Below are 13291 nucleotides of genomic sequence, written 5' to 3' on the forward strand. Positions count from 1 at the left end.
TGGAATGTCCAAGTAGTACTCTGGGTGCATGGAACCATCTGCCCAAAATATTGTTAAATCTCTTTTAGATCTGTGCTGGAAATGCATTTGTACAGCTCACATTTGTATAAAGTGATGCAGTAAATATCCAATGCATTGCTTTTGTAAGCAATTTGAGTTTATTATAGACTAAAGTTCCGTGTGTCCTTACTTTGCCGTCAGCTGAAAATAAAAGTACATACTCATTATGAAATCAGGATTCTGTCCTACTTTCGTTTATTCATCTTTAAATTATTTCTCCTGGTGGATCCGGAGGTTATGCGCAGAACACTTGGGGTAGCCAATCTACCTCCTGGCTCGAGATCAAACCCAAGACCCTGGAGCATAAAAACCTGCTGTGCCACCATGCTTTCCCTTAGATTCTATGAATAGTCAAATGCCCCGAAATCAGTGTAATAGCAAAATACAAGCCTTTTTCGGTCCAATCTGTGTGTGTGTGTGTGTGTGTGTGTGTGTGTGTGTGTGTGTGTGTGTGTGTGTGTGTGTGTGTGTGTGTGTGGTCTGACCCACGTGCGTTACTACGTCATCATGGACAGAAAATTAGAACATGAACATGAACAACAAACATGAAATTCTGAATAAAACTGCGACAAATCCAGAATAAATCACAGTAGGTGTTTAAGACGTTTTGAGACGAAGACTTCCAGGACATAATCCAGAAATGGGAGGAGTGTGATGCTGTGCTAGGGGACTATTTTAAAAGTGATGGTGCGGAAACTTAGACAAATAAAGTACTTTCCTGTAAAAAAAAACGAGTTTTGAAACTTTTTGATACCAACTCGTATCTATCTATTTGTCTGTCTGTCTGTCTGTCTGTCTGTCTGTCTGTCTGTCTGTCTGTCTACCTATTTAAATAGCATTTAGACAGCATAATCATGTAACATCTTGGTAAACAGTGACGTTCTGATTGATAGCAAGATGTAGGACCTATTTTCCAGCGAGAGAGCAGGTGTCATCTAGGTTTGAACTCTGATATTGCAAATGCAGGATGTAATATTTTATGATGCAGAACCACTTGTCCATCACATGCATCAATAATGCGATTGTTCAGCTTCCTTCCATTTGTCCCAGAAAAGCACTGTAGTGGCAACTTTTTTCTTACACTAGTTTTTTTGGCACGTGCTTTTTATTTCACACGCCGCATTCCACCGATTCACATGCAGGTGGTGCGCAACCCGAAAGGTGCCTCCTGCGTAATTCTCGCCACGCCTTGTTGCATTTAAAACACATTTGTTATTAGATCATGGTTTCACTACAGATATGTGAACAGGCCCTCCCTAAGACTTAGAGGTCAAAGGGCCTGAGCGAGTAATGCAGTTCCTTTTTTTTTACAGCGAAGGAGGGAAAAAATATTTTCAATCGCCAATGTTCTGATCAAAAATACCTATTTCCTCCTACCCTGGAGTAAACGAGCACACAAGTGTGTTTCATTTAATTCCCATCAAAGTCACAGCAGCATTGCCGATACGCTCGGTCCTCCCCGGAGACCGTGCGCAGGGTTTGTGGCTGCTCAGTGTGCAGCTTCTTGGATTACCTCCAAGATTATAATTAACGCAGTCTCTAAATCGTCTGTGATATAGCCACCTGGGTCAGATGATGTGTGAGTAGGTGCTGTAAGCTACGTACAATGCTCAGAATCAGGACATTTCAGAATTTGACATTTCTGCGTGTCAGAACCGTTAGTTATTTGGTGAACGTCATTGGGTCGAGTTCACACGACCAAACAATCATCTCTCTTCCTTAGAGTAAAATGGTTACACATCTTGAGCGCCTGTTTATTCTAACATTCTTCTAAATACCTTTCCTCCCATGCCCTCCGTTTCTTCTCATTTCACATGAAGATCTTTGCCAACCCTGGAAAAGGATTCTTTTTCCAGTTTTATTGCCCTTCAAACTGTGAAGTAGATAGCTTCTCAGCAACGGTGAATGTTTCATCAATGCCCCGAATAAATACATACTGTGCCGTGGCCACTGTATTGCTGTGTTTGTCAAGAGCCATTGAATAATAAATGAACTATTGAGCATTGCTGTTAAAGAGGTTGTAACCCAAATCTTCCGCTCGTCTATTATGGGTGAGCTGGTGAACTTCCTGTTTTTTTGGAGGAACAGATAAAGTTTCATGATCTACTGCATAAGACCTTCAACTGAGAGGTGCAGTACAGGATGGTGTGTATGCGATTTAGCTGCGAAGTGTTGTTTTGCCAGTTAGTGATTTAAATATGTCAATCAACACCACTGATACTTTGTTTCAAATTAGTTTCTGGCAATTTAGAGCTTCATGACGTCCATGGTGTTTTATTTTACAGCGTTCTGGTTCAATTTTGGACTCATTGTCCCGCCAGCTGACTCCAATTCATTTTGTATGTAGAAATCCAATTGCAAAAATCCCCATAATTTTTTCAATGGGATTCGAGCCAGATGATTGGTTACACCCACGCATGAGCTTGAATTTATTTTGGTTTTCAATGTTGAAGCATTCGATATCTTGGCTTATGAGACTAAAAATCTCCTGCTTCATTCTTGCTTTTCGTAAATTACTTCAATGCAGATACATATCATGATGCTCCATTTAAACAGTCTTTCTAGCAAATTCTTTACTAATTTTTTTTTTATCTTTCAAGGGCACATTTTGTTTCCCCACAGGATCTAAGATTTGCTCATTCTCTGTGCTCATGCTCCACATGTAAATGTTTTGAGTGTCACGTTTGTTTTCATTCACGTAATGTCATCACCTTGTTTTGCTATCGGTTCTCTCACGTATTTGTTTTCGATCGTGTCACGTCTAATGGTTCTTGTCTTGATTAATGAGTTTTCTCTTCATTATTGATTCCTTCTGCTGTTTTGGATTAATAATTTATTCTGGATTAGTTCTTATAATAAAAGTGTACTCCGCCCACAGTTGCATCCGCTGCTGCTTTTTAAGAAGTAGATGCCGAACTCGCAAACATCCCGAACCATCTAGAGACGTACCAGTGCCAATTGGATCCCACTACATGTGTGGAGTTTTGACATTGGACCTCCTGAAGTGTTTAAAGGCTCTGGCATGGAGAAGCTGATGTTGGATCTGTGATGATCGCAAATGTTGAGCTCAGTAGCTCCTAGTTTTATAGCCACAAATGACCGTATACGACTGTAGAAAGTTACAATCTTACATTCCAGTGCTCATGTTAGTTCTCACTCAAACTTTGAGTCTGGTTCCCCTCAAGGTTTCTTCCTCATAACATCTAAGGTAGTTTTGCCACAGTCATCAGGGATAAATACACATCGTTGATTTCTGTAAAGCTGCTTTGAGACAATGTCTGTTGTGAAAAGCGCAATAGAAATAAACTTGAATTGATTGACTGCTATTGTGAGTACCTGCAATACATGACAGTAGCCACCGGAGGCGTATTGCATCGGTTTAATCATAATGTTCTGCTTTCTAACTGTAATCAGAGTTTACTCCTGGTCCTAAAAGGATTCCACTGTCTGTATATTTGGAGCCTAAAGGTTTCATTGTCATCATTTCCACTTCGTTGTTTCACAAGCAAAGTAGCGACGTGATGCTTATGCACTTGCGACTTTTAAAGCCATGCACGCTTATATCGCTGTAGGCATTTTAAAATGCAATTGTTGCACTGTCAACACATCTGATACTACACATAATTCACGGTTTCTTAGAGTTCTCTCTGAAGAATTATTGATTTTTTTTTTTACAGTGTGGGGTTAGGAAAAACAAGCTGATGATAGTGTCGTAGCTGCAATCGAGGTAAAAAACTGAATGATAAAATCGTAGTTTTTGTTTGTTTTCCAATTATTCTTTTATAAAATACTATTAGCCACATTTCCATCATCCAAATTATCCATCAATTGCACAGAACAGTAAAAAGACCTGAGAAGAGTGAAGCAGTGTCCTTCCTGTTTGATATTCTGGTTATCAACACATTAATATTGTAAGGAGACGTATAAGGATTAGATCTTGTGCTTTGTGTTACGTTGAATATTTCTTATATAAAAAAAATCGGCTGAATGATGACGGATGAGGCAACCAGCAGCTAGGTTTCCCTGACAACTGTTGGCGTCTGCTCAGACACATCGGTGGCCAAGATGAAAAAAAAGAATCCTTCTGGGCGTAATTATAAAGTTTGTGCTTTATAATGACTGCTGTGCCACAGAACTCAGCCTAGAACTAATTAAATGTTAAGTGTATTATTTGCATTGTATTTAATAATAATAACCTTTTATTTTTTTTATTGAGATATCCATGTAGAAAGGAATGCACTGTGCCAAGTATTTTGATTTCTAATATGTTACTCTTTCCATAGAAACAAGTTAGAAAGAGAACTTATATAGTGGATGCTCCATGTTAAAAAAGTCAATTATATTATCAAAAAAGTGTTTAATTGTAATTTATTATCTTTTAAGGTACAAATATATCTTTATTCGGTTCAGTGCTGTACAGAGAGCATAGTGCTAGTAGGATATACACTAAACTCTAATTCCAAAAAAGTTGGGACACTGTGTAAAATGTGAATAAAAACAGAATGCAGTGATTTAAAAATCTCAAAAATCCACATTTTATTTACAATAGAACAAAAATTTTATTTTTTTTTATTTTGATGGCTGCAACACGTCTCTAAAAATTGGGACGGGGCAACAAAACTTTGGAAAAAGTTTAATTCAATTTAAACATTTGATGAAACATTTTGCGATTAAATGAGGACAACAGATCAGTAAGATGATTGGGAATAAATAATGTATATTAGAAAGGCAAAAGTCTTTCAGAAGTGAAAATGGGAAGAGCTTCACTGTCAAATTTAAAATGACCTTATGTTTCTTTTTTTCGTGAAATAATTCATTTTATTTCAGTTGTAAAAAATCGATATGTGTTCTGTTTTATTGTGAACGGAATATGGACTTTTTCAGTGGCGGTCCGTGCATTTGGTACCTGGGCCTTCAGTGGGGACGTACCCGACTTAATCCACCTCTTAATACCAGCACTATCACGTCGCAATTATAGAAACCATCAATACAATACAAAAATGCAATATAACAACACGTGGCATTCTCTGAGAGGCATTTCACATATGGAGGGTGAAGAGCATTTTACTAAAGCAAGCTCCAAACCTCTACACCACAACCTCAACTGTGCCACCTACATCATCTGGAGCAGTATAGAACAAATATTTGTCTAATCACATGACAAAAACATCAAAAATCGAAATAAAACACAACCTACTCACCAGAGATGCAGACTCATAATGTGCAGCGCTCCTCAGAGACTTTAAACCAGTGGTACCGCTCGTATTCACTGGTCTGGAAGTGGTGATCAAACCCTTTCCCTGGCTGAGACAAGCTAGCTAGCTTCGAGGTTGGCCGACCTTCTCACCATGTCTAGCTTTTCTGGAAAATGTATTTTTAAGTACAGTACAGACCAAAAGTTTGGACACACCTTCTCATTCAAAGAGTTTTCTTTATTTTCATGACTATGAAAATTGTAGATTCACACTGAAGGCATCAAAACTATGAATGAACACATGTGGAATTATATATGGAATTATATACATAACAAAAAAGTGTGAAACAACTGAAAAATGTCATATTGTAGGTTCTTCAAAGTAGCCACCTTTTGCTTTGATTACTGCTTTGCACACTCTTGGCATTCTCTTGATGAGCTTCAAGAGGTAGTCACCTGAAATGGTCTTCCAACAGTCTTGAAGGAGTTCCCCGAGAGATGCTTGGCACTTGTTGGCCCTTTTGCCTTCACTCTGCGGTCCAGCTCACCCCCTAAACCATCTCGATTGGGTTCAGGTCCGGTGACTGTGGAGGCCAGGTCATCTGCAGCACCCCATCACTCTCCTTCTTGGTCAAATAGCCCTTGATGCCTTCAGTGTGACTCTACAATTTTCATAGTCATGAAAATAAAGAAAACTCTTTGAATGAGAAGGTGTGTCCAAACCTTTGGTCTGTACTTTATGTCCGAGACCAAATCAATTTCTCTTCTAGAAACCCTCGAAATGAAGATAATAAACTGTTGGGAATAAATTAATACAATTTCATGGAACAAATATTATAATTTAGGTTGTAAATGTAGGTCAGTGCTTCTGATAGTGTTTAGGCCAGCAGAGAAGGCTTTGCTAACAGTGACCGCCCACCGCTGGGCTTATGAGATTTGCAGATCATTGCATTCAGTTTTTAATTTAAATGTGCACATTGTCCCCACTTTTTTAAAATTGTGAGTAATAACTCACTAAATAATCGGAGACCTTAGAGCTGAGTCTTGATGATTCCGCAGGAGACAAATCTGGCGAGTAGGGCGGCTGCAGAAGTGAGATCACGTGGATTGTTCTCTGACGATCAATGTGCACGAGATGATGAACGTTTGTCGAAGGTCTTCCTGATCCTTCAAAAATGTTCTTCCGCTCTTGAACCACTCAAAACACCTCGGACGCAAGCGCAGGTCATGTCAAACATCTCTGTGCAGATTAGCCCAGTATCAAGCAGAATTTCACGTTTGCTTTTTGTTCTAACTTGCTGTCCGTGATTAAAACGCAGACCCGATGACGCACGTGGTCAGAATAGCACAAGCTAGTACCATTAGCCTCGATTACTTCTTGATATCACCTCGTATGTTTCCCAATGGATCTAGAAGTATGAGGAGTAATCTGGTTTAAGAGGAACAAAAACCCCACTTCAGCATGTTTCAGTTATATGTGGTGGAAATGGCTTGACTTTCCAGTGGGCCACCACAGCTCCTATTCTCCTGTTGTGTTTTGTGCCTTATATATCACCCACCCCCACTGGTAAGATAATTGTATAGCTTAACAAAAGAGCCGAGCCCTGTTCCATCAGCAGTAATTAAACTAAATAGAGCTATGCAGCTATTCCGAGGGTTTCTTTAAAGTTGTGTTATAACAACAACAAAAAAAAATTGGTTTTGACCCAACTTGCAAAGTGCTCCTTCTCACTTCTGTGTGCCTTTGCATCCCAGGGTTTTATAAGCACAAATTTAGCTCACTTTCATCCCAACTCAGCGGGGACTTCAAATGAAACTAGTGACAGGAGGCGCCGGAGCTTCGCTGTTACCACAAACACACTTTTCTTCACAAGTGATTTCAATTAATCATTCAGAGGCTGTCGCACAGGAAATAAGGGGAATACCTGAGACACCGAATCACAGCGACAACGAACGTACTTTTGTGGTGAAGATATGGAATTATGCTCATGATCGTGTTCAGTAAAGAGGATGTAGACTCACTTGTTGTGGCTTAAAATATTTATAGTGCTGGTAAAGAAAATAGAAATACAGGGTATATATTTTTTTACTTTGCTGCAGAATTTGGGGGTGGAATTTGTTCCATGGTTCAGCGTGTACATAATGAGCCTGCGTCAGCGGTGTCAGCTCCAGTTAACGGTGTGTGTCGGGATGCCGAGCCTCAGACGAGCCGGCCCGCTGCTGATCGATCTTGCACAAAGCGTGCATTTACACATAATGCCTAAATGGACGAGTAACCGCTATCTGTATCTGTTGAGTGCTCCGATAACACTTTTATTTGTATTTGGATTAATGTATTTTTTATGCTGATGTGCATACACTTTTATTTAGAAACCAAACTTGATTTTAGCTGCAGGTTTTGCATGTGCATGGCTCACTTTCAGGTTATCGAACATGTGTCTTACTATTCAGGGTTATATCTGGCTGCGCACCTGCCTGATGGGAAGAAAGTCTCGTCTGTCTGTATGTCCTTTGTATTTTAAAGCGTAGACATGGAAAAGTTCACAGCTGACAGAAAAGCTGATTTGTCCATATTTTATATTTACTATTGATTTAAATTTCATTAGGATTTCACCTGAAGACACCGAACTGACCTGGATTGTGTTTATTTATTTCTTGTACTTGTATTTTTGGAGCAGTGAGCATCAGGCATGTGACATCAGTCATGCTGATCTTCTGTCAGAGCACATCTCCTCAGCTGATGAGCGCCTTCAGGCTAATTTTTGCAGGTACTAAAAGTGATGCTGAAAAAGCATTCTCTGCCTGATGTTACCCACTCAGAGGTTTCCTGCTGCCAAATGCACTAAGCTCATAGATTTTTTTTTTTAATTTCCAGACACAACACCATGAACTGTATCAATATCTCTTAAGTGCTTTCAAATTTCTGTTAAATGTACGGTGAAAAAAATTTAACGTAATTTGATCAAATTCCGTCATTTGATACGGAGATATTCGCATGGTCAGTATTTTGGATTTGGATACATAAGACCCTATATATAGGAAAGAAAAAGAAAGAAAAACTAAAGACAGGCAGAAACAATGCATGAATTTTTGCTCTGACGGTTCCTCAACCTCAGCTGCATCACTTAACTTATACCATACTGACAAATAAGTAAATTATATCATATATTAGATTAGATTGGATTAGATTAGATTAGATTAGATTAGATCATTGTCATTCTGCAGAGTACAAGTGCAGGGCCAATGAAATGCAGTTATTGTTTAACCAGAAGTGCAAATAGCAATGTATATATAAATAAATAAATCCAATATATAGATACATATATACATATAGATATACATATATACATAAATAGATAGGGCATTATCTGATTACACAAGTCTTTGGCACGTGTCCGTCCGATCTTATGCCTTTCTTCTTAAGTCATAATACAAATTGACAAAAACATTGGATTTTTGGTTAAAAAGTATTTTTTCCTTAATGATTTATGTAAGATGAATCAGTCTGACACCCTTTGCCAACTCAGTAAAAGAAACCTTGCAAGTGCTCTTAGTTAAATATTGACCATATTTCATGTTTATTTTCAAGATTTCCTGCAAACACCAGGTGTAAATTAGCCATCAGATATCTTGTTGTTGTTGTTGCGTTTATTAAAAATATCGTTCTGCATGGATGTTGATCTTTGCTAACGATGTAATATAATGTAATATTTCCTGTATAACTCATCCTCAGTCCTCGAGGTGCTCTTATCAGCTCTCGAGGGAAATTGTTGCTTTTAAAGTTTAATTAACAACTTTTCGCTAGAGCTCGTCCAGCGACTGTATGCTGCTATGTTTCGAAATTCTTTTATCAGTGGAAAGATGGTGGACTTGTGCAGACTTGTATTCCCAGATGGCCTGTCAGTTCTTAGCTCCCCGAGGAAGCCTTTCTGAAGCCTTGCGTTTGATGAACAGATGTAAATATTTTCCTTATGAAAGTTTGATTTGTTTAACATGCTTCCTACAGCTATTTATGGCCTTATTGCATATCCACTGAATCTGAGAAAATCGGAGGGATCAGATAATATTGTTCTTTAAAGAACAGCTTATTTATACATTTATTTTCCTTTTGACTGGAAATGACTGAAGTGTGTATGCAAATAATGGCAGATTTAATGCTATTGTTTAAGTAAAACACACACGTAACTTTGATGTAGATAAAGGCTATTTGAAGGCCGTGCTAACATTAGTGTGTTTGGTGACTGATTTTTTAATTGTGCAGTGATTTAATTTCATCACAGTTTTCCCCGAATGTATTTGAAATTCACACACAAACGGCGAGACCTTAACATTTGGCATGATGATGTTATGCTTTTCGATGGATCCCTCAGGCAGCTCTCACCCTGTAAAAAATCAACAATTCAACGGTTTTAACTTTCACCTCCGCCATGCTTGTGTCACCTATATTTGTGACTGTCCCATGGCAAAGACAGAAAGTGATGAGTGAAGGTCAAAAACCTTGTGGGCGAAGCTCCCTGATGAAACTAGTTGAGATAATAGTGTGTGCGTATAAAGCGTCACCAGAAATGTTTCACATTGAAAGAAATTCTGGAGCAGTTGTCCTTTATAATGCTCTATTCGGTAGTTCGTAAAGTTATATATGCATTTTAAATGGATTTTCCAATGAATGTGCACTGAATACCTAACCATAAGTCTCCATTTGCTAGATTTCCACTAGTTTGTGGAGATTTCGTGGAGATTTTTTCAACCACAACTGTGTTAGTAAAGTCAGGAACTGATGTAGGAGGAATTGGAGTGCAGTCACTATACACATTCAGGAGATCTTCCTCTTCAACCTCTGTACAGCAAAATCTTCTCTGAGCTGGCTTTGTGAACAGGTTTGGGTCTCCTAGTTCAAGTGAGGGGAAAATGTCATTCTACTATACAATTTTGTGTCTACAACTTTGTGCTAACAATTTTCAGAGGGACACCATATGGCTGGGAATGTCAGTTGTCCCAATACTATTCTTTCTATTTTAATAAAAATATCTATATCTGTATACAAATACATGTGTATTCATGCATTTCTCCTTCTTTATCCATTTATTTATTATCCATAATCTCAAACCATATCCGTTCAAGCCAAGCAGTTATCTTCTAGAAATTGACCATGATTTGATTTCAAATCCGTTTTATGTGCAATTTTTTTTTCCTGCTTGTACGAAAGCACATGCCGTCAGTGTCAACATGTCACGATAAGAGGCATGAATATGATTGAAGGAATGAATGAATGATGAATGAATAAAAGGGAGTTTGCTCGATAAAAACGTGTGATTCATTTGAGCATTCGCTCTGGAAAAAAAGACGTTTGTTTTAAATAATTGAGGTCATGCGAGCGTTAGAAATCTCAGCCTGTGATATCGCTTTGATTTCTGGGGTGTGATCAAAGCGTGAATACTGTAGATGTTAAGAAAGCGTAAAAAGGAAAAGACTTTTACACGTACGGAAAGTGCCGATGTTGGTTCTTTTTTTTTTTTTGTGCATGCGTAAGGTGTTTTATACATGTTAAAACGTCAGCATATCAGCGTACACATTTCCTCCAACTACTCGTACACTGTGAACATTTTTTTCGTAGGCAGAAATGGCTCAATTGGTACGAGGCAGCATGCTTCAGTTACCGTGTTCTGAGAGAAAATCCTCTTAGACACAAGGGTTTAAGAACAAGCTTTAAATCCTCTTCCATTTTCTGTTTTGTGGATATTCGTTATTTATGTCACCAAACTTCATAAAAAGGATACGTCACCCAACTACTAATGACAAACGATCTTTTTTGTAGGCTCCAAGTGTGAAACTTCTGCGAGTAGGCGGACGCAGAGGCACATTTGTTAGACGAGGGATTCAAACACATCAACATAAGGATCAATTCTTTGGCATTGAGATCAGAATAAAATGAAATAAATAATTATAATAAAGTTATAATTATAAAAATCATTTCTTCACCTCATTTGGACAAAAGTATTGGGAAACCTGATGTTTTCCATCTTATTGAACTAGAAGATCCAAATCCTCTCGAAATGCTCTGCTTGCTGTGGAACTGATGCTGAACTGTATGTTGGTGCTAAGTAGATGCCACCAAACGCCAATCAAAACAAGTTTAAACACTGATTGGCCACTTGTCGCGTTGACGTTTTTATCCGCTCATAAATAAAAAGGAACGAATTACATTTACTCAGTAACACATTTAGTCGAGTAAAGAAAAGACGCCTGTGCTGACGTTACGAATACAGTTGTTTGAAAGAGAAATTCACTGACAACTGTTGGACCCAGTTCTGTCATTGGCGCAGATGCTCCGTTTCATCTTCTGAAGTATTTCATCCATCACTGACCAAACCCTCTGCACACCTGCTTTGGTACATATGGCAGGATCCTATGCAGATGCACAACTGCTGGATATTTTCAGTTGCATGGGCCACTCTTGTCACTTTTCAATGTGGACAGCCTGCTATATGCCTCAAGAGGATCAGAAACGTGTGGGCAACGTCAAGCTTTCAGCATATCAGTATGTTATATATCCGTTCATCCCACACACCGGGCCATGATGGAGTGTTGCACACAACTTTCACCAGACACTCAGTGCCCTAATACACCTTTAACAGGCTGTAGATGACACCTGATCTGATTTCATAATCACTAGTGAATGTTGGTTCACCCACTGACTCATGCATTGCATTGGGTCAAATAATGATGGAAGGAATGCTTAGGTCAGTTATTGTGAAGTAGTTTGTTTGTGTAATGTGGTGGAGCAGAAAACAGGAAAACAATTAACATGCGACTTATTATTACTACAATAGGAAAAACTTGAAGGTGTGAACAGCTAGGACATCAAGCTGAATGATACAACTTCTCCTTCTCTGCTGGTATATTGCTAATTGGAAAGATGTCACTATGTCATGTTTCTAATATAGCACTTTTTATACTTTGGGCAATAAGAAGGTACCTGAACAAAGAAGGTTATTTTGAGATTAATCCCAGTAAGAAAGTGGCTTAAATTTATAAGGGGGAGAGCATGGAGATTTCATAATCTGTCATTTCTTCATCAGCCCAGATCAGATCTGTGCCCACAATACAGTAGCTTTAAATTCCAGGAGATGACAGCGGATGAGCCCAAATGAGCAGTTGTAGTTTTAGGTGCATTTTCAGATGTGTTTTTGCATAGCATAGTTGTAAATGGTGGCTGTTTGAGTCTTGAATCTATTAATAAGGCACATCCGCTTACTAAATTTGGTGTAAATGTGCAGTGTTGTGTGTGGAATTTTCAGGAGATCAGCAAATCAGATTATGGCATAAAACTGGCCCATCTGGCACCAATGTCGATGCCATGGTTTAAATCAATGTGATCAGTACACCCCCCCCCCCCAATTTTTTTTTGTTCATTATACATTAATAGTACATTAATAATATTAATACTCATATACGTCTGTACCTGTATGTTTTCCTGTATTTGCCGCTTTCACGTGATTGGCTGATTGCCAATTGTAAAGTTGATGGTGAGTAATGACGGCTCATGTATATCCTGTCGCACCAGAACTCAATTAAATCTCAGTTGGACAAATAAAATATGCCTGCAAAATGGCTATACGTGGCTAGAATTATACCTTTTAAAAAATCTCAGTAAGGAACCTCTATTAACCTCTTACAGATGAGGTAAAGCAGCACCTTCACTGGGGTCAAATAAATGATTTATTTTCCCAACATTACCGCATCTATTATACAATTAAGTACTCTCTTGCAAAATTTTTCAAGCTAAAATGACTTGGATATTCTGATGTTTTTTTTTTTTTATATGGGCTCTGTATGTAAAGGTATGGAATATGAGTGTAAAGATATAAAAGGTCTCAAGACATTAAACTCTTCATTATTCTCCTCCTCTCTCAAAAATGTTGCCACATCGATTGTCCACAGATGGATCAGCTCAGTGATTCCTGATGCCTGATCACCTCATTTTACCTTTTTATCTCCTCACTGAGGACTTTTTCAAATCAATCTGTCCTAAACAAC

The 13291-nt window shown here is 38.4% G+C and overlaps 1 protein-coding gene across 11 annotated transcripts in view; it reads left to right on the plus strand.

The window, feature by feature from the left end:
* LOC310724820 (CUB and sushi domain-containing protein 1) overlaps nucleotides 1-13291 on the plus strand; it is a 368464-nt gene that overhangs the window by 92180 nt on the left and 262993 nt on the right. For 3 of the 11 annotated variants that reach the window (XM_083539178.1, XM_083539179.1, XM_083539177.1), the window contains one exon: nucleotides 7933-8022. The exons of the other annotated variants lie outside the window; for them this stretch is intronic. In XM_083539178.1, the coding sequence (XP_083395304.1) occupies nucleotides 7959-8022 (64 nt within the window). In that variant the 5' untranslated portion in view covers nucleotides 7933-7958. The remainder of the gene's footprint in view (nucleotides 1-7932; nucleotides 8023-13291) is intronic. 11 annotated transcript variants of the gene reach the window in all.

Source organism: Silurus aristotelis, assembly GCF_946808225.1.
Source record: "Silurus aristotelis genome assembly, chromosome: 4".
Lineage (NCBI taxonomy): Eukaryota > Metazoa > Chordata > Actinopteri > Siluriformes > Siluridae > Silurus > Silurus aristotelis.